The 22,478-nt window shown below is 39.8% G+C and overlaps 1 protein-coding gene across 1 annotated transcript in view; it reads left to right on the top strand.

The window, feature by feature from the left end:
- LOC144519331 (mannosyl-oligosaccharide 1,2-alpha-mannosidase IA) overlaps window positions 1-22,478 on the top strand; it is a 219,054-nt gene that overhangs the window by 180,741 nt on the left and 15,835 nt on the right. Inside the window, exons 5-7 of the mRNA XM_078252383.1 lie at window positions 15,155-15,249; window positions 20,915-21,038; window positions 21,160-21,253. Of these exons, the coding sequence (XP_078108509.1) occupies window positions 15,155-15,249; window positions 20,915-21,038; window positions 21,160-21,253 (313 nt within the window). The remainder of the gene's footprint in view (window positions 1-15,154; window positions 15,250-20,914; window positions 21,039-21,159; window positions 21,254-22,478) is intronic.

Consider the following 22,478-nt stretch of genomic DNA (forward strand, 5'->3'; position numbering starts at 1 on the left):
CTTGAGTAGCTTTACAATGGCATCCATACTGCATGCAACTATCGGACTATTTCAGCATTACAAATCAATCAGACTTTGTTTGTGCATACAATTCCAAAAAAGAGCTTTAGATTTAGAACAGTGTGTGCATGGTATATCCAAAAATGTACTATTATGAAAAAAGCGTTTGCCATTTGATGCAAATGCTTCATTTTTAGATGTGTTTATGGTATTTTGAATGCAGTGTTTCATTTTGAAGGAGATGTGAGGCATTTTGCATTTTGTGTGTGCAGTTTTGGGAATTGTGTGGAGAGTTTTGAAAAAAGGAAACATAGTTTTGAAAACGTGTGTAAGCAGTTGGAAAAAAACATAACACAGGGACAGAAAAAGATCAATCAAATTGGATGACAACATGAACTAACAACTGTTTTATTATTTTGATTCCATTTCTCAACTTATGTTTCATCTCCTTATCACGTCACCTGCAACTGACCTTAGAAAGACTTGTGTTCACATGGTCTAAAGAAGCCTTGAGATGCACATATTCTCACCTCATGTTCTTTTTATAAAAAAAATTAATTATGCGTTGGAAATGGTGTATGCATGGTTTTTGTGCGTACCATAATATATACATGTAGTCCTTTCTCTTCAGCTATCATGCAAACATTTCTCTTTACATTTTCACTTTCCCCTCCACCTTCCATCTTCACGCTCCTTCTCTGCTCCTCCTGCACTTCCTCTTTAAATGGTGAGCAGTAACATTGAATTAGCATCAAAAGGCGGAGGCCCATGCAATATCTATGAGCTGTGACATTTGTGGCAAGACAGGGGTCCCTCAGATGACCCTGGGGACTCGCACATTGAGGGGTCTGGAGAATATCAGACACCATTACTCACCATCTCGTAATATTCAGCCCAAAGATATTCCAGTTCTTGTGATAGGTCAAAACTCCCAGCAATCCTCTTACTAAGAAGAGTGTCAGAATGATTTGCGTTTATTTATGTTGTTGGTCATGCCTGTAGCTGTCTTTTTTTCCAGCTGGTGCAGTGCAATTTCTTTTTCTAGTTAGTGGTCTGACTACATTTTTCTTGGTATGTCCAAAAATGTGAATTCCAATGCAACACAAGTTACGTTTGTACAGAATCAACAACACCCCGTGAAAAAAACCAAATCATATTAGCATGTTCCAGGAGAAATGGGGGCCAGTGACCACAGATTTACAGGTGCTAATCTCAGGTGGAAAAGCTACAAGCCAGATGCCCTCAAGCATGGCTCTGCTCTGGCATTGCCTCAGTGGACACACAGTCAGTACTGCACCATTGTTACCAGGACTGCCCATGTTGTCCATGCTATAGGTATTTTTGGATAGAGTCAAACTTGAATTATTCAGACACTACATGTCCAGACTTCCCAATTTTACATATACAAATAATCTAGAAAATATGCAGTTATGGAAAATTATTGGGAATAAAAGGTGTATAAAAGGAAACTGGAATGTAGAATGTGCAGCAGCTTGGCATAGAAGTTTAATTATAAAATTGAAGCCGGGTTAACATTTTTCTCATATGAGTGACCTCCTTTCTCTTTGGGCTCAGAATAGCTCCACAGTATTTATGTTTTCTTTACTCCCGGTGCCGGATTCCTGCACCTGTGTCTTTTGGCAGGAGTCAAGTAAATCTGTTCAGCATTTTCTGTTCAACATTATTTTGCCTTCAAATTGATAAAGCATGTCTAACCCCAAATAACAATCCTCTTTACTGTCGAGCTGTGTGTCTGAACTAGAGTCGGGAATTGTGTTGATGTGTGCCAGCGCGGACACAGAGGGAGTGGCAGCAGGATGGATTGCCCCCCCCCCCCCACCCCCGGTGAGAAAATGAGTGGAATCATAGCATTTTCCACCCAGCTGACACCCAAGACAGATGGAGCTAGCAAAAACTGCAGCGCAGCCCCAGCCAAAACCATGGCAACAGCAAGCCTGCCAGGCCAATCAGATAGAAGAACGCATTGCCATCTAAGTAGGTCCCCAAGGTAGACTCTGAGAGGATGATAGCCCAACTCATGGAGGTTGGTGCTGAAAGAATCAAGAGGATCCATCTTAACGCTCGTGGAAGATTGAGAGGGATATTATACCATACGTTTCATATCCTAAGGCGATGATTTGATTTTTACTACAAAAACTAGCATTTTAAATCACAGGCAAATGGCATGTGATCAGCAATGCCTCTGTGTAGTGTTGTTAAACAGAAGCTGACAAAAGCCTGAAGGCATGTCTATGGTTGATTTCTTTTTAGAGAGTTTACATACACAGTGTGTTGTGTGAAAGGGCTTCCTCTTTCGTTGTATTTCTTTGTCATTTCACGTTGCTCCTTAGTGCAGAAGATTAGCTGCACAACAGTAACCTTACAGCTAATAGAGATTCATTGTATTTTTACATGCACACCAATATTCCACTATTATTCAGAATATGACAATATTCTGAATTTGATACAGGTCATGTAAACAGCATATTCCGGTTGGATATTCCAAATAAAGCCTTTTTCTGAATATATCATTTTCCGATTAAGACGTGGGATATTCAGGTATTATTCGGGTATTAGAGGCATTCTTTGGACATGGACTGTATACAGCGCATTTGAAATATGCGGCTCAATCAGGGTTTTTACCGCAGTTTACGCCCAGTTTACGGCCTCTTGCCTGTTTACAGCTTATGGTCAGCTCTGTGCGTTGCTATGGTTGCTGTACACAAACCAACCAGCCAACAGTTTGCAAGGCTGCAGACCCGATAAGGAGAAACACAGCTACTTTTAAATATTATCAAAGACTTGGATGTCAACAGGTTTTAAGATGCGCACAAACATCGCCACGCCGACCTTTTCAAGAAGCTGGTTGAAGGAATGAAAGAGAGAGGCTGTGTTCGCACAGTACAACAAGTCCACCACCGCTGGTAAACTTTGAAAAAAAAAAATTATTTGCACGGCTAAATGTAAACAGGAATATTAGTGGAATATTCACTTTCATTAGCCATGTCAACAGCTTAGTCTGAAAATCGTCTTTTTTCGGAATAAGGGCAAAACCCGGAATATTATGTGCATGTAAACATAGTCGTTTTCTCGCTCAAGGACACTCATGTACATTAACCTCAGCCTTCGCAGCAGAATGAAAGTCTTGTGTAACCCTTTAGATGTGGGGAACAGAAATGGATTACTCTATATAATAATTATTTATGGCCAGTGGGATCAGAAGTTCTATGTTCGACTACGGAGCCCAGGATTAACCAAACAACACGCCAGGAATGACTCAAACACAGTTGTACCTTCGGGGACAATAAAGTATATCTTATCACTGTGGAAGTGGAGAGAGTTTGTCCTACCGCGCAGTTGGTGGTGGGTGTGTGTGTATGTAATGAAGTGTCAAATTCTGCAGGCGCCGTATCTCTAGTTCTCCTCTGGGCTGTGGCTCGCCATCAATGTCTCGATTCAGGCTCCAACATCCAGGTAAATCAAAGGTTCAAAGGGTCCAACAAAAAAAAAACTGACCTACAGTGAGTAAGGTCAGAACATTTGTTTAGCTTTTTTTTAGCTTCCAATCATGAACTATAGAATATAATTCATGTTAAATCATCATATCATTAAACTGAACAATCATTGTAATATGATATCACAATATCGGTAACAAACACTCTCAAAATATTCTTAGATACAATTATTGAAAAACCTCTTCAATATAATATCAAAATATCGCTTCCACATAATAATTAGAACACAAAATAACAGATACTAGTAAGCAGACACTTGTGTGTACCCTCTACTATGTGAAGGCATGTTTAGACACATTTCAAATAAAATGTAACACTCAAATATAATTCAAATATGGCTTAATGTGCTCAAAATGCACAGATAAAAGTGCTAAATCAACACATTCCACAATTAAGTGTAACAATTATGCAAACAAACATATTACACAGCACTGGATTAAGTTTGCAGCTTTAAAATATCAAGCTAATAGTTTTAGCGTTAGTGAATGGCGTCTGCCATTATGCTAGTTAGCATCTCAGCTAGCCCTCCATGTGCGCTAGCGTTAGCGGCTAGCGCTTAGCATGGTAAAAACGATCGCTCACCGATGAGTTTTCTTCGTGAGGGAGACGTCAGGTCTCTCTCACAGGTCCAGGGCTCCACACTGGATTATTTCAAAGAGTTTTTAATCAGTTTTAACAACTTTTATTGCAATTTCTTCACGAGGTAGGTATCGTTCTCGACGCGGGGTTTGCTCTGTTCTTCCAGCAGCTCAAGGGGAAGTGAACTCTGCTCCGTGCAGGTCAACAGTCCAAGCTTCTTCCTGATTGGCTGACAGCACGTCTCCAACCCATCTCCTTCAAAATAAACTTCAACTCAGTTGAATTGCTTTTTAGACAAATATAGTTTTTAATCTTTAACATTAATAACATACTTCATGAATTGACTTTTTAATATAAACTTAGCTTTGGTCAAGCTTTTAACCTTGGTTACACTTGAGTTTCCTGCACTTAGTGAACCAGCATGTTGACCAAGCAGCCTGTTGTTAAAAGGTGATTTTACAGTAAGGGATTTGTCTTAAACTAAAAGATTTAAAGGATTGGTGTACAAGATTCGCGATCTAGAAAATGAACCTGCTAGCAGGCTTGTAGAAGGCAGACATTCCATTTTCTCCGCTGTAGTGAAAACCCCTCCCAGCATTATCACACCATCTACGTCAGATGTGAAGGCACGTGGTGTATTGTGGGAGGCCAAGGTAAATGTCATAAAACATGTTTTCATTGCAGGTAGGGGGAAAAGAAAATAGGATTGCAGCACATTTTCAAGAGTGTGCATCAAAACTGCTCTTTTTTTAATGGAATTTTGTTTTGATTCAGATTTGAGGCTTAATTGCCTGATACTGAAGCTGGACGTGACCCCTACATGACCCCTTTCTACAGTTCTCAGATCAGTGCTGTCTGCCACATTCTGCCACTCCTGCCGTGCCTGCAAGAGTGCAGAGCTTAATTAAAGCGTGCCAAAAAAACAAACTACCATACCCTGCATTTCCAGATGAGCTCTGCATCACTGTAACACTTTTATTACGACTCTCATTATTGTGTGTGAGACAGATAAAACATGCATTGACAAAAATGCATTATAATAAATATATTAAATAATATATCATCTTAAATAGTTTTTCACTGAGGTAATGCCTTAACCTCTTAAACATATCCCCCATTTTTAAACTAAAACTAGTTTGACCTTGTACGCCTTTCTACGTTTTTTTTTTTTCTTTTAAAATACTAGTACAGAGCCCGTTGAAAATGTGCCTGTTCGGAACGGGCCGATTGCTTGGCCTGTGGTATTGCTGCTTGTAGAATTCTTCAAAACCAAATTGTACCCCAAAATTAATTACAGAAGGACCCCAAACCACAGTGCAACTCCACTGTATAGCCTACTACTGACTTACAATGTAGGCTACGTCTACATCAGAGGCAGACATTGTACTGTATTTACCTGACAGAGAACGCTGCAGATTCAGAATGTAATCACAAAATATCACAATGACAATGTGGAGTAATCAGACATTAGCGTCATGGACTCATGGCAGTGCGCTACCCATCCAGCCTGTTATGAGAGCTAATCAGCACATCTGCGTTCGTCAACCACCAGAACCGGACCGTTTGTGTGTATGTGCACATTTTTGTGGGCCTGAGGTGTATGTCACCATATTTCACTCATATTTAGCTGCCAAACCTCCGCTGCTCTCTGTCTCTGGTCCTGCTCACTGAGTGAGCAAAGGGGGAGTGGCCAGCGGCTATAGCGGCAAAAGCCAATGTGTGCTTCTTTTACCGATATCTTTTGCATTTCTTATCCAAACAACGTCAAACTTGGCACTGCACTTACTCGTGCCCATAGCAAGACACCAGTTCTGTCAAGTTTGAACGGTTCGAGAGATATGCGCATAACACACACACAGACAGACAGACGTTCCTGCAATTTATAGATAGATGACTTACAGCTTCCTGATGAAATGTCTACATATCTTTTTAAACAAGTGAGCTGCTGCCTTTGCTCTCACCCCTTTTGAAGAACTTGTGGAATTGAGTGTCTTACTCGTTTCAATTTTCTTGGAAAAGCAGTGAAATGTTGTGGCTATAAATGGCGGTTATCTACGCTACGCAGCCTGTGCACTGTGTTAAGCTGAATTACCTTTTCTTCACAGACTCTATGGAGAATTGGTGATTATGTATAGGCTTTTTAAGGAGGATAGATTACACAGAGGTTTTGTCATTCAGGGCAGCAACTTTACTCTAAAGAAACCACCCTTCAGAGGCACAGTGAAATTAAATGACAGCATATGGTCCTTGGGCTGACATGCATGACAGCACATCCGTAGCCTCCGAGTGCACTCTGCTTACACCGCTGTACTTATTTGCCACCTTCCTTCTCATTGTCAGCCACTGACACTAACCTCCTGCAGAAGCACCAATGAAGGATTCATGCCATAAGCATTCATCTCTGAAAGCATGTTATATGGCATCCTAATTTACAGATGAAGAGGACATAAACACATTGTCAAGCATACATCTGTCTCTCTCGCCTCCACACACTCACAATCGCTCACCCACATGCATGGCATTCACAGTGGCCATATCCTCCACTGAGTCGAGTCTTTGAGGAAGCCGGCGATGCTTTGAAGCCCGGCTCTGCCATCAGGAGATTTTAAAGAAGCCCCGCTTCTCTCTCTCATTTTCACTCCACAAACAGTGACTGTAGCTCCTATCGCCAACTGAACCGCAGATACATGCTAGGCCATACAGATAACCCAAATCTGATCTTCCTCATCTTGCCTTGCCTCCTCTCATCCCAGTCAAAGATTCAGACACAAACCACCCCCATTCTCTCTCTTTCACTCTCTCTTTCCCACTGATGCTGTGACTGCTTTATTTTCTACACTTTATCCTTCACCCCCTCAAGGCATTGTGTCCCTCCCATCTCATTACCACTCTCGTTTAATCTGATGGCTCTTTTCTTGTAGATCATGTGTATCTCTTTTGAAGAATTAACAGGTATTTGCGGTTATGTTTATTGACCAGCATTCAGAGATGTCTTGGAGGTGGAGGTGTGGACCTTTTCATACAGATAAATTCAGAGATGGACATTTCTGTTTGCACTTAGGCAACCATTTGCACTAAAGAATGGCAGTGGTTCTTTGTCATCTCTGCAACAGGCAGTCTGAGAATGATTATGCCAGTTGTTCTGTCGTGGTCCAGAGCAACATATCTTACATTTTGGTTTTTAGACATGCCGCTAACATGGCTCTAGTGTACAAAAGGCAATGTCGGTCTATTGGTCGGTCCACCACTTTGGTTCAGACCGAAATGGCTCTCTCTTCATTTAAGTGTTATAGAGATGAGATTTTGGTCCCCAGAGGATAAATCCTCATTATAATCGTATAACTTTGATCCCCTGACCATTCATGTAGCGCCATCATCAGGTCAAAGTTTCAACTTGACCAATACTTTGATTTAAGACCTGCGAAAGCAATGACATTGTAGCTCCAACATCAGGCCAAATCAGCCACTTGAACAGGAAAAATCTTGATTTAACAGGCAATTTTACCAAAAAATGTATTAACTTTTTCCATTCTGGACATTGAGTTGACTGAGTTTGCCACTTGCTGCTTTTCATCCAAAATGTCAGTTCTGGACAGAAGATATCTCAATCTAATAGACGGACTTCCATGAAATTCGCTGTCATGTTCTCAGTCAGGTTAACCATTTAGAGTTTAGGGACTCCATGGCCTGTCCAATAGCAGTTAACCAAAGGACAAACTTGTGTTTAATCCACTACTACTGTAGTACAGTACCTCTGTATTGATGAGTATAATGAACAGTGCAACCTCTGTGTGAATCTAGCAGTGCTTTCAAGTTTTAGATTTTGTCTCTGATTGCAAGTTGCTGACAGGGTATAAGAAAAGTATGTGTGAAAACTTTAATCCATCACCCACACAGTCTTGCGATGTCTCAGCCATTTGCATGTAACTGACAGACAGTCTCAGACAGTTTTTCTCTCTTAGACTTTAACAAGATCTCTGATATTTCCTGCAGTTTCTCAGGGAGTATTGTCTGCCACTGCCCATACAGGAAGGTACCCGTTAGCTCAGTGGGCCACGAGGTACTCTTGTTCTCCAACACCAGGCCTGGGAGACTCTGTCATGGCCCTAATGAGAACTGGATCTGACATCCTCTCCAACCACTGCTGCTCTCTGTTTCCCATCAGCTCCAACTTCTCCCTGTTCTTCTTCCCCTGTAACAATGGCAGAGTGGTTATGGCACCAGGGAAATTGTAGGTTGAATTATTGATTGGTCAGTAGGTCTGTCTGGTCTGTTGCTACAGATATGGCTGATCTTGTATGGCATCCATTAATTCAAACAGGTGTATAAAGTGTTATGTGACAGCAAATCTCTTTTATTTTCTCTTTGGAATGTTGAGACTGAGCGGCACAGGGGTAGCTGATCAAATCAATTACTTTATTTTCATTATGTAAGACAAGTGCAGCAATCGAAGCACACTCATGGCCATGATTAGTTAATCATTGTGTGTAGGCATTATACATACCATATTGAGGTCCAGTGTGCCAACATTATTATCTCTCAAGGTGTGAAGACAATGGCTCACAGTGATTTGCTGTGACAGGCAGCTCAGAGACGGCTCCACAAATCTAACAAGATTTTATAACAGAGTGTCCATGTATTTTTTTTTAAACATGGGTGTAATTAACTCTTCTCTCTGGATTCAAACCCCGCCACCCTCTTTAATTTCTTGTAGGCATGGTATTGCAATACACACAATAATCAGCTAGATGAAATACAGCTTTGCCTGCTTTCCAAAAGAAAAAACTGATGCATATAGTGCCACTCGGTGGCTATACTGAAATATGGAAAGATTATATCGAAGTTGAAACATCCCAATAATGACCAGTTATGTTTATGACAGCCTATCAATTACATCTTCACAAGCATTCGTAATTTTGTGCAGCAGGAAATGTTTTTTAGTTTTTTTCTGGCATTCAACACAGACAAACACAGGGCAGATATAATGATGTGCTTTCATACTCAGTAATTAGGCTCTGGGTAACATGGAGAGCTGAAGCACAAGGCAGAGAGTTTATATATGTAATGTAAATACAGTATATATATATATATATATATATATATGTATATACTGTATATATAGGCACTATAATTACATGCACTATAATTACATGCACTATAATTTCATAATTGGCTAGGGAGGAATAACAGAAACTGTGACTGCTGTATTATATAGTAGCAGCAGTCAGCAAACTGTGAATGATTTGTATAAGCCCAGTTTAGTGGGTCAAAGGGAGGGGTAGAAAGTAGGCGGGCGGTCATGTGCTTGAGAGAAGAACATTAAAGCTGATGAACATTGCTTAACAATATAGCTGTAATGTGGACTAATTCAGAGCTGCTCCTTTCCAGTGGGGGCTTGATTGAGTAGCCGCCACTTGTTTGTGTTTTAATTTGGGCTTTGGTGGGTGCTCCCATTTTACAGCTGCGTTTGTTTTCTGAGAAGTCCTCGTGTAATTTATTGGGTCTACTTTTGCATGTTCACCTACTCACTCTTAGGCGATGCTATGCTGCATAAATTATGCAGAGTACTTTTCGTTTCCGACATCGGCTGATGTGGGACTGCGTGCTGCGAGTTATCAGACAGATTTCAAGACATCTGTGTCACGCTGCCAGCTTTGCCGATGGAGACGCCGAAACATGTGTTGCAGGCATACAATTACAGCTTTGTGGTTCAGAATATAATAAAGATTAGCAAAGAAATCACTGGCATGGCTGGAATGAAATGCTATGTTGTTAGAATTAGCAGTGGTTAGCCGTTTTTGGAAACACTAATGGTTTGAAGAGAGCCTATAGTACAATAGAGACGACCATTTTTTTGCTACTCTACCCTTGATAACTTTGAATATTTAATATACATTTTTACACACCACTGATGCTGCTCAAAACAGGCACCATCTGTAGCATGGTAACTTGGCCTGATAAAGCTTGGTCAAAGGCAACAGTGTTGATCGCACTGAGATTCAGACTTGTTGAACCGTACTGTAGTCTGTGAAGGTGCTGCAACCTGTGGACTCTTCTGCTTCAGTCAGCTCCCACCAGCAGCTTGTGAAACGAAGAACGAAATCAATGTGCAAGAAAGTTCTTCTCCTGTCAGTTTTGCCAGATCCAGCTGAAATGGTGGAAACATTGGAGAAGATGACTGAAGCCGAGACTTGTCATATTCCTTTCAATCAGTGATGAATAAACCCAGTGTTTGAGATACCTGTAGTGTATCACTTTCTTTTTTAATATTCCCATCGCTCCCCACGCAGACCCATGAAGGTAGAAGACTAAAGAAAAGCATCCTAATAATGATCAATGCTGCTGGGAGAAAAACTAAACAAACCAGGTGCGGTCGCTGCTTATAAAGAATTGACTTTTTCCTACATACTGCATATATAGAGCCATACATTTGATGACTTCAGACTGAACTTGACCTGAAGCTCAGGATGTGGAATAATCTTCTACACCACGATCATATTCAGTTAGGGTTCTAGGACTCATGTCAAGAGGAAGAGGGGTAGTGAGAAAAGATTCAGTTTGAAGATTTTTAGCATTTGAGGCTAAAGGTTTGACTTGCGGGGCGCCCTGGTAGCTCACCTTGTTTAGCGTGTGCCCCATGTACTAAGGATCAGTCCTTACAGCAGTGGCGTGGGTTCGATTCCAACCTGCTGCCCTTTACAGCATGTCATTCCCCCTCTCTCTCCCACTTTCCTGTCTTCAGCTGTCCTATCTAATAAAGGCCCAAAAGCGCAGAAAATAATCTTTGATAAAAAAATAAAAAAAAACACGGTTTGACTTGTAAATCATTATTTGTTCTCAACTTTTACTGTTAAGCTTATATATGAAAACTAAATCCAAGTTTTACTATAACGAAGTAGCAATTAGTCAATTTATCTGCAACTCTTTTGATTATCGATTAGTTATTTAAATGATTTTCCGGCTGCTTAGTTTTGAGGGCGGTCTGTTTTTCTTATGTGATAGTAAACTAAATATCTTTGGGTTTTGGGACTGTTGGTTTGACAAAACGAGACATTTGAAGACGTCACCTTGGGCTTTGGGAAATTGCGATTGACATATTGCCTTGGCCCATAGAGTGATGACACAAATATCAACAAACCCACTTGAGACAATCAGTCTTTTCTGTCCTTTTCTTTGGTGATAGCTGTCGTCACAAGCTTTCTGTGGATCTACTGTATGAATGACACGACAGTAGGGCATGAGTTGTTTTTACTTTTTTGTGGACGGAGACTCTATAGATTAGTTTTTGATTAAGCTGTCCTCTGACATTCAGGACAAAGGAAAAAAGATGAGAAAATGACTGTGGACTTGCATATTGGTGCGAGATAGTGGCGGAGGCAGAAGAGGTTAGTTTTCAGATCTGTTTTCCTGTGTGGTCCAAAGAAGAAAAAAAAAATTTCTCAGCCAGGCGACATCAGAAGATTCTCAAAATGTCACCCACTGAGTTTTTAGATTCAGTTGTTATTTTTGGAGCACAGGAACCTGAAGTGGCTTCAAATAAACTCTTCTCACAGAGGCAACGGTTTGCTGTGCGGGGCTTGTAAAAAGACAGCATTATGCATGTGCTTTGGTCTCAGAACTAGAGGACAGAATCAAGGAAACCACAAACAGTCGTCTGAAGCTGAGGTGAAATTTGTCTTCTGACTGCAGATGCGTGTTCCATGACACTGCTGCTTACCATCCATTTATCATCTTCAGCAGATCAGATTTTCTGCTGTCTTTGTCTCCTTTAGCTCAGCATGAATAAAGGGGTGATGGCAGGTGTAAAAGAGGCGGGGCTTTGTTCACATTTTTACTCAGTGACACTGTGAGTGAGGGATTTCTGCAGCTGATGAAGCTCTCTGCTGGCTGCTAAAACACATCAGCAGCCAGTCACACAGTCATTTTATTGCCACATTATATATTCACTGTGTCCGTCACCTGTCTAATCAAATCTGAGAAGCGGAAAAAAGTAGTGAGATATAGTAGGTTGGTTGTCAAGCCAAGAATCTTGAAGAGGAGTCAAAACCTTTGTATGAGTAAGATGCTGTGATTCATCTTAAAGCAGGTGAAGGTGAATGTTTTTCTTAGTGTCAAAAATAAAAGACCTAACGCTCTCAACTCATATTGAAACATAGAAGACTTTGAAGACTGGGTGCTGGATCCTTAATGTGAATAATAATACATAAAGGTAATTTGGACAGCACCTCAATTTTATACTTTTTATTGCCACAAGGGCGTCATGCCCAAAACGTCCTTGTGGCAATAAAAAGTAATGCTGGAGTTGGAGTGCTGTCCAAATTACCTTTATATATTCTTATTGTCAACAAATTATAAGTAAATTATTTTGCCTTTTTTTTTAAATAAAATATATATATTTGTTACTCTTTTTTTTTATATATATATATAGTTGTACGTGTTCAATAAAAACCAATGGGCTTGGGGCTGAGAGCAACAGACAGGGCAGAAGTATTGAGATATATATATATATATATATATAACATATAGAATATCACCAGTCTTGCCATTTAATTCAAAGGGCAACATGCTCCTTAAAATAAACAACCAATTTGTACAACAATATTTTACATAGACAGTTGGAGAAACAGAAAGCTAAAATGTGAACCTATAGCTAGTATGGAAGAGCGTAAAGGGCCTATTTTCTCATATCCTCTGTTTCCTGAGGCTAGGGCTGAGAGGTTTAACTGGTAAAGAAATGTCAGACCTAAAAATGTTTGTCAAAGAGTCTCTCCGCTGGTCTCTGACGATGTTTGCTGTGCGAGAGATGACTGCATGCCCGATGTGTGTCTTCAACGGTAAGAGCTGATAGAAACACCATTTGTATCCAGCTTCCTATTTGCCATCCTACAGGAAAATCCAACTAAAAGGGAAGAAAGCAACCTGTCGGCTGTCACATCGGAGTCGTGGTGTTCTTTGCTGAGTTCAACGATTCTGCCATCGTATCATGAGAGGCATGGAATGTTTGAAAAATGTTGGATTTTATTGATAGCTTTGTATTATTGGATGGATGGGTAGGCGGTGCAAACACCAGTAGCACTTCAGTATTGAAGCTCACGTGCTGGAGGAGTCTCTCAGTGTGGCACAAGAGACCAGCAGCCTGTCAGAGAAGACAGATTTATGAACACGGCCCTTAATTTAGTTTCTGTGCTGCGTACAGTAAATCAAAGAGCTGATGCCAGCCAGAGGGGTTTTACTATAATTAATCAAGTAATTTATAAACAAGTAAATAAGAATAAATTACTGCAATATAATCTGCTGCCCCTGAGTGTTTAGGTGTTTCAAATTCAACAAAGAATGCATGTGTCCGTTTCATTTAACAGTGAACGATTACACAAACTAAAGTATATTTCTGTAGTGAAATTCAAAATGATGCAAGTGTGTGTGTGTGCGTGCGTGCGTGCACGTGCGTGCGTGCGTGCGTGCGTGCGTGGACGCTTGTTTTGAACTAAGTGTGCCTATGGGCCTCTGGTATTACTCGAGCAGCGGCAGCGGTGGTAGAAAGGACCGATGAGAAGACATGGGACCAGGCGTAGGGTCATTAGTGCTCTCTTTGATAAAATAGAGAGCCAGGGGACTCGAGAGGGAGTGTAGCACAAACACACTCACACACACATAGACAAAAACACACATTAGGCTAAGGCTGCTCTGTATTATTCTGCCAGAATTAACAAGTGACTGTGTACCGCCACCGTAGTTGCACCCTACAACTTATTGAGAAGGGGCTCGTGACACAAAACATATCATCGTGCCCATTCTGTCCTTATTGAAAAATGCAAAAAGGAACAAAGTCAGGCTCTTGTAATTTGGAAACTGCAGTTGTCAGTTCAATACTGTATATAGTCTACTTTGTTAATTTAGTCATTCAATCAATAAGTATTCATTTATTCACTTTCCAACCATTTTGCAACTACTGTTCTTGAAAAGTGAGAGTCTGTAATGCAGTGTTTTTGTAAAGCTGTAAAGACCCCACAGGGGTCGCTTTCAACACCAATAACGTGTGAGAGTTTAATGCAAAGGCTTATGGGTAGGTTTGCAGGACACTGCAGCTACGGCTGTGAAATATGCGCACTAAGCACAAGAGTGTAAAACTTCTAAATAGTGTACATACGTGTTGTCAGTAATATTGCAACATTTGCAAACAGTATGATGAGAAAAAAGGGGGTCTTCAAGAAATCATTGTCCCAAACTGCAGCAAAGGACACATCGCTATGAATATATTCTAACAGTAAATATACAGGTATACTTGTTCACTTTGCTTCAGTAAAAGCAAGTCATTATTTTTCAGACTACAAAGACTACTTGCACAACGATAATCCTAAAAGTGAGGGCCAGTGGTTTCTACCTATCTGATTGCAGTTTGTTTTCCACAATTTCCTGAAATATTTCTGCTGAGTCACTGCTCCACACCACTGCCACACTCACAAACTCTTCCTGGCTGCTTTTTTGTCTAGACTGTCTGTTTTCCCCTCCGTATACCATGTCCGTCTCCAAGGCTTTCTAGTCTCTTTATCTCTTGCCTCTGCTCTGGTAACTTTGTCTCCTCAGATATATCCTTTGTCAGGATTTCAGTCTTCAATTTTTTCAAACATTGTTCCCACTGGCTAATGGAGAGTTGGTGACTAATAATGCAGCCTATAAGATGATACATTAACTTTGCCTCAGCCTTGGCCTCAGAGAGTCTGGCCCAGGGACATGGGGAGGAAGTGCGGTTTTAAATGGACTGTAGTAGATTACATCGATGAGATTGCTTTTAATCCTGCTGGAGTTTTGTTGTAGCAGGCCTTATGTTTCACATAATTAGCTTTGGAGGGGAAATGTGTGCAGGCCTGTGATTCCTTGCCTGTGAAAGTGATTGTTTTAAGCTTGGATGAGATGACAGGCAGTTTTTCTCATGTTGTATGTATTGTGTGTGTATATGTATGTATATATATATATATATATATATATATATAATATTTTAACACACACGCACACACATATGTCTATTTACCAAATTGTCTTCTTCTGTATTTTCTTTCCAGCTGTACAAAAGTAAAGTAATGGAGCTGGGAGAGAAGCTACTGCCTGCCTTCAACACGCCAACAGGAATCCCCCGAGGAGTCATCAACCTGGGGAGGTGAGTCTCAGCACCAGCCTTCACCTCCAAAAGTCCTCCATCCCTGATGAAAGACGATATTGAGTTATCACGCTGGCTGGCATTAATCAGCGCACATCAGTTTATTCTTCTTGGCAACCAGAGGCAGAGCTTGATTCAAAAACGTGAGCTAAGTTTGAAGTGAGAGATGTCAACAAATACAAAATAGGCTAATATTGTATTCCTTCCTCTATAAAACTGAGTTAAATTGCATGCAGTGAAACTGAATTTTAACTTTCAGATATTGCAATGCCTCAGGACATCTTGGTTCATACAAAAAAACGTTCATGTTAAAAAAAGAAGAAAGTAAATACAAATCTGTAATTTAGTAAGTAAATTCAGCTCCACATGATTTTTTTGAAATGATAGTACCAATTTTCTGTGCATAAAAAGTTAATTAAAAAAATGGTTTAAAAAAAATGTCTAAAGAAACATTCTCCATTTATTTTGTAGCAGCTGCAGGCTAAGCTTTACAATGACGATAACATTTGGATAAGAATTAATCTGGGTTCATAAACACTTTGGGAAGATCATATGAAAAATATTTGCATGTATTTAAAATACAGAGTAGAGTTGTGTTGATTTTTAATCTGTTCGAAACCATTAGCTTTCTAATCTAAAAACCTTTATTGACACAATCTTGTTAATGCCACTGTCACGCATTTTTCCTTTTTAAAAGCATCTGACAATGAACTTTAAGTTCTCTTTATCTCTGTTTGATTATTTTTATACAGGAGTGGGGATAACAAATGAGCCTCTTCTTTTCTGATTTAACAATTTTATCGTGAGACAGTCTGACAAACTGATGAATGCTGATAACGGCACTGTGTCAGTGACTGTGACAGTCAAATTCTCATCGCTAGCCTACATACCCACAGCCTGACTTTACCTCTGTCTCATGCATGAGACTGGATCTAAAATATTACACACAGCCAATGTTTGATTATTGGAAGTTATTTAGCCGGATTAAAACCCCAAAACTCCTTTTATGTCTGATTTTAAGATTTTTGGGAAACCATACAGTATACCCTCCTCTTACTCACTAATCTTATTTTATAAGATACTTGGCAATTCTGTCATCCACCTGCTACCAATTAACCCAACAGCCAAGCTGGACAGCTGCTGGCAGATTTAATTACCTTATTCTGCAGTTAATTCCTGCTACATCACCAACATGGGCCTGTGTGGTACAGATGGGCAGGAGGAACCAGGCTGCCCATACTGTGGTCATGTGGGGTGAATGGAACGACATGCAGACACACAAACAAACGTACAGTTGTGTTCAAAATAATAGCAGTCCAACATCACTAACCTCATAAATCAAATTGTTTGGTACTAGTGATATTTCTACGTGGAAAATTATTTACTAGTAAGTGTTGTAGAGTCATTGAAATCCAACAGACCCAACAGTCATGACATGCATGCTGCTCATTCTGTGTAATTGAATCTGTAATTGAAAGGGGCATATTCAAAATAATAGCAGTGTTGTGTTCAATTAGTGAGGTAATTGATTCTGTGTAGAAACGGGTGTCAATTATGGCCCATATTTAAGGAAGGAAAGAAGCAAATGTTGTGCATGCTGGTTATAGTGCATTTCACACTGAAATACTCAGCAAAATGGGTCGTTCCAGACATTGCTCTGAGGAACAGCGGACTTTGATTAAAAAGTTGATTGGAGAGGGGAAAACGTCTAAAGAAGTGTAGAAAATTATCGGCTGCTCAGCCAAAATGATTTCAAATGCCTTGAAATGGCATCCAAAGCCTGAACGACGTGGGAAAAAAACGGTCAACTACCATTCGAATGGATCAAAGAATAGCCAAAATGGCAAAGGCTCAACCAATGATCAGCTCCAGGAAAATCAAAGAAGACTTAAAGTTACCTGTGAGTACTGTTACGATCAGAAGAAGGCTATGTGAAGCAAAGCTATCAGCTAGAAGCCCCCGCAAAGTCCCATTGCTGAAAAAAAGACGTGCTGAATAGGTTGAAATTTGTCAAAGGACACATTGACTGGCCAAAGGAGAAATGGGGCAACATTCTGTGGACTGATGAGAGCAAAATTGTTCTTTTTGGGTCTAGGGGCCTGTTTGTCCAACGACCCCCATGCACTGAATTCAAGCCACAGTACACTGTGAAGACAGTTAAGCATGGTGGTGCAAAAATCATGTTATGGGGATATTTCTCATACTGTGGTGTTGGGCCTATTTATCGCATACCAGGGATCATGGATCAGTTTCAATCCATCAAAATACTTGAAGAGGTCATGTTGCCTTATGCTGAAGAGGAAATGCCTTTGAAATGGGTCTTTCAACAAGACAGTGACCCAAAACACACCAGTAAGCGAGCAAAGTCTTGGTTCCAGATGAACAAGATTGATGTTATGGAGTGGCCAGCCCAATCCCCAGACCTCAATCCCATACAGCCTAATATTCCTTTTTCTTCACTTTCTGTAAAGGTATAACACAAACTTGATCAATTTTGGTCACGTTTTGATTTGGATTTGAATGTGCAGTGTTCCCAATGCAATGATATTATGGAATTAAAAGCTTTTCTAAGGATTTTGAGCATTACTCACTTTTTTTAAACACACTATTATTCTGAACACAACTGTATCAACTATACACACACGCACACATCAGTCAGCAACGTGTCCACAGGGAAGTTCAGTCCTGCTGCACGGCCTGTGGTTCTGACAGTGTGTGGGAAGTACTTTCTCATAAGCTACAAATTATGTACTGTATTACTTAGTGTTATGAGTCCTTTCCTGCATGGTTATTGTTGTGTTGTTGTGACCTGTCAAACATCTGCAGGTGAAATTTAGCTCTGAGCTAAGTGTGGTACAATACATTTCAGGTGAAAGTTCAGATTTCACCACACACCAAAACTCTACAAGTTATTTGACTTTAATTTTACAAGTGTTGAAAAGATTACTTGATTAAGAGTTTAGTTGATCGATTGAAATGAATCATTTAAGTATTTTTTCGGCAGTATTTTTTCCTGCCTCTCAAATATGAGGATTTTGCCTTATACAGTATATTTTTGTTTTGGACTGTTGGTTAGACAAAACAAGACATTTGAAAATGAAATCAAAAGATTTATTGAGAAAATAATCATTATACATCATCATATTAACTGTTTTTTTTTTTTGTATACACTTTACACTTCCAGTTCTTAAATTGTTTTACACTCTATGAGCACTCTATGGGAGAAACCTTTTCAATGTGCAGGATTTAATAAACACTTTATACTGTGGCAACATTTACTGTAAGTGTTTAATAATATACAAATAAACAAAATAAAGTAGTCATTGAGTGTTAGTGTTTTCTACAGCTAAAAGCCTTTAAAAATGCTGAAGATAGTCCTGATAGCACAGGACAATAGATATGAGATATCACCATTTGATTGATGTGTGTGTGTGTGTGTGTGTGTGTGTGTGTGTGTGTGTGTGTGTGTGTGTGTTCCCAGTCAACATCAAAGGCTACAATTATTTGAGCTCTTCTGTTAAGATGCATACAAATGTCAATTTTCCCAACACATTATGCATGACGTGATATTGATCTTTGCATTTTTCATCATTTTCTACACTTGGTTATATTTCTGATAGCTGGGGAAGACGTTGTGTTTGTTTAGGAGGTGAACAGATTAATGGATGAGTGCCAGTGTTGTTGCATACCAGGCAGCAGTGATGTGTGATACCACTCTCCTCACCTCTCCAAACACACAAACACACAGCACCCGCCACCGCCCTGCACCGCCGCTTTGATTCTTAGATAGATTCTTCTTAAAAGAGGAATCAGATGTGACTCGAGCCAGAGCTACTAATGATGTAGCCCCCAAACTTTTAATGGATGCTTTCATCAGAGTAGCAAACTCTGACTCACATACCACCCACCTCCCAGCTTTATCTTTCCCTCCTTTTTTCCCCCCCTTCTTACAACTTCAGTTCAATTCATTACATGATGTCTGATCTTCTCCAGCATTTATTAGAGGATATGTAACATCATTCTAGTAGTACATTTTGCCTCAAGTAATCATAGCCGTAGTGCATTAGTGCGCCGTCTCTGAGACCACACATTAACTGAGAATTAGATTTGATATTACCCCACACTGACTTGAGGAAATAAAACTGAATGGTCACATGGGTTACTGAGATTGATGTTGATAGTTTCTAGGTAACTTTTTAAAGCCGTCTTTACACAGTGAAAACACAGACTTTGGTTAAGTGTTAAGGTTAATCAAACTTTACACAAACATCGATTACATCAGGCAACAATAAACATAAGTAACCCAAGCTAGGCACATGGCCTCAGAAGACTAAGCTGACCTCAGCTCAGTGGTGTAGCCTATGTAAATGTTGGGGCGTGAAAAAGACTAGAGACTAGGGCCAAATGAGGAGGAGTTGAGGAGTTGACGTCAACTTTTAGCTTTGTTGAGATTCGCCCTTTTTCAGCAGCAGTTTCAAATTGTGAGATTTGCAGAGGAAAGAGGTGTCAATGGGATTTTAAGGTTCTATGTATGTCCCATTTACCCTCCAAACTGTTGTTTTTCAACTATGACAAGGTAAAATCGGTTTTGCATTCTATCACCCCTTTAAAGAGGCTGTGGAAGAACTGAAATAACTACTGCACTGGTTGGCTGGAATTACTGTAAAAGTAATACTGCTGCTGATACAGAAGGATCTACAAGAAGCTTGAGTTGCCTGTAAAACCTACTTACTAGAACTTCAATTCAAAACAGTGAAATTTAGAAGATTGTTCTGTACTTAGATTTTTTGTATATTCCATATGTATTACATCAGATTTAAAGTACTATACTCTTCTTGTCTTCTGATAGATGTCTACATACAGTAAACATTACATTGAACAGTGTAAATGAGGGAGCATAGTTGGTTATTAAGAAGTAAATGTGTTGCATTACTTTGTAATAAAGAAAGCAATAGTGGCTGTGATAAATCTGTTGAGAGCAGGAATTACCTACTGTTTATAATAAGTCTGACAAACCGCAAAATACGGAAGCACACAAAACTAATGCCATTAAAGGTTAAGCTGTGGTCCTCAGTTAGAGCTTGTTGACCATCATCATGTTGCCTCAGGTCCCCTTTTCGCACACCTTTAGAGGAAATTAATATACTTCTACTTATTTGTTGATTGAGTTTTTGGCTTCATGAGTACAAACACTGGGTCAGTTTACACAGTGTGAAAAGACACCTTCCCAATATGTCCCTGAATGCAATGCTCTAATTTACTTTTTCTAGATATATTAATATTTCTACATTTTATATTATATATATATATATATATATATAATATTATTTTTTTATTTTTTTTTAACCTTTATTTATCCAGGTAAGTCGATTGAGAACAACTTCTCATTTGCAACGACGACCTGTCACATTTTAACAGTTACACATTCATACCTGGAAGTTGCCCAGTACAACCACAGTCTGATCTGCTGGCCACTGAGCAGCTCCAATGGAGCGGTTGGAGTTAAGGGACTTGCTCAAGGACACCTCAGTGGTGGTAATGAGGGAGGGAAAAGCGCTGCTCTTTCACTATATATATATAGTGGTCTTATGAAGGTGTTCAAAAGTGTAGATGCCTGTGTGCCAGGAGACTCAGTCTACTTGTTTGGTTATTGTCTCTGTTGCAGTGGCACCAGTTGGAGTTGGGGCTGGGCCTCAGCTGGGAGCAGCATTCTGGCTGAGTTTGGGACACTTCACCTTGAATTTGTCCATCTTTCGGAGCTCTCCAGGAACCCCATCTACACAGAGAAGGTGCAATTCTCTGCATGATGCTTTCCATCCTTGAAGAAATGATATAGTACAATGTGAATGTGTGAAAACAAGGCAGTACGGTATCCTGATGATATTATTTTGTACCCTGGTGTCTTTGCAGGTGATGAACATCAGAAAACTACTGAACAAGATTGAAAAACCCCATGGGCTGTACCCCAACTTCCTCAGTCCAGTCAGCGGCAACTGGGTCCAACGTAAGTATTGTGTTAGTTGTATTCTTTATTCTGGTTATACATGAGTGAGATTATTGTATTGTATAAGGTTATGGGTAAATGTGGGTTATATCATTTGTATTTCTAATGAAGGACAAGGTCCATGGCTTTCTTGTATTATTGGGGGAAAAACATAAGGTTTACATGTTACCTTGGTGACAAATCCTTCTGAGCTGCAAAGGGAAGGTCATTCTTGTTGCCTACTAAGTATTACAATTATTGTGTTTTCCCAATGTGGGATTAAAGTACAGGACTTTGAGTTCATTAATGGTCATTTCACGTTTTTACCTTCCACATTTCTGACTCTTTCATTTGGCTTTCACACCACTGACAGACCTCGAGTCACCTCACGTGTCAAAGCTCTTTTAGCTGCTCGTCTGTGCCACCCAGTCATCCGTCTATTTTCCTTTCATTTTTAATATCAGGCTCATAGTAATGGCTATATGACTCCCATTGCTCTGGGTTATTAAAATGATAATGAATTCAATTACTTCAGGAAATTGGATCTTTCCGATTTACCTGAAAGTAGGTGAAGTAAAAAAAATAAATAAATAAATAAGACACTTTGACTGAAAAGGTGGTAATCTGGATGAGAACAGAGCTAATTGTTGTGGGTGAGCATGTAGAGAAGCAAAACTGTATATATGTATTGCCACAAAGGGAAAAAAGAAACCTTGGCTTCACAGCTCATCCTCATCTGTCTGTGTCAAGAACAAAGATAGCAGCACTGTTATAACCTCACGGGGGAGTCAGCAAAGGTGTGTGTTCATGCAATGAGCAGGAGTGGAGACTCATGCACGCCTCCACTGCAATATCGTATTCATCTTTATGAATTTGAATGTGGAAGTAAGAGGTAAATCAACAGCCACTTGTTTCAATTTCCACTCAAGCTTAAGTGTGTTACATCATTTTAAGTTTAAAAAAAACAAACATTTTCTACCATCAGTGAACAGAGAGCATGTGGGTTCACCGTACATGATCATGCATGCCACAAATTAATCAGAAAAGCCAAGAAAGAGTGACAGAATACAGACAATGCAGCATATTTTGGATGTTCCACCACAAGCCACAAAGGCTTATGTAACACTGTGATTCCAGCAAGTTAGTCATGTATGGTGGCCTGTACGACTTGATTTGTGAATGGAATAACAGGATTTCTGCAGGGCTCACCAAGTTGAATTAAATTATGATTTATTATTAATTTAAT

This window comes from Sander vitreus, chromosome 6 (assembly GCF_031162955.1).
Source record: "Sander vitreus isolate 19-12246 chromosome 6, sanVit1, whole genome shotgun sequence".
NCBI lineage: Eukaryota > Metazoa > Chordata > Actinopteri > Perciformes > Percidae > Sander > Sander vitreus.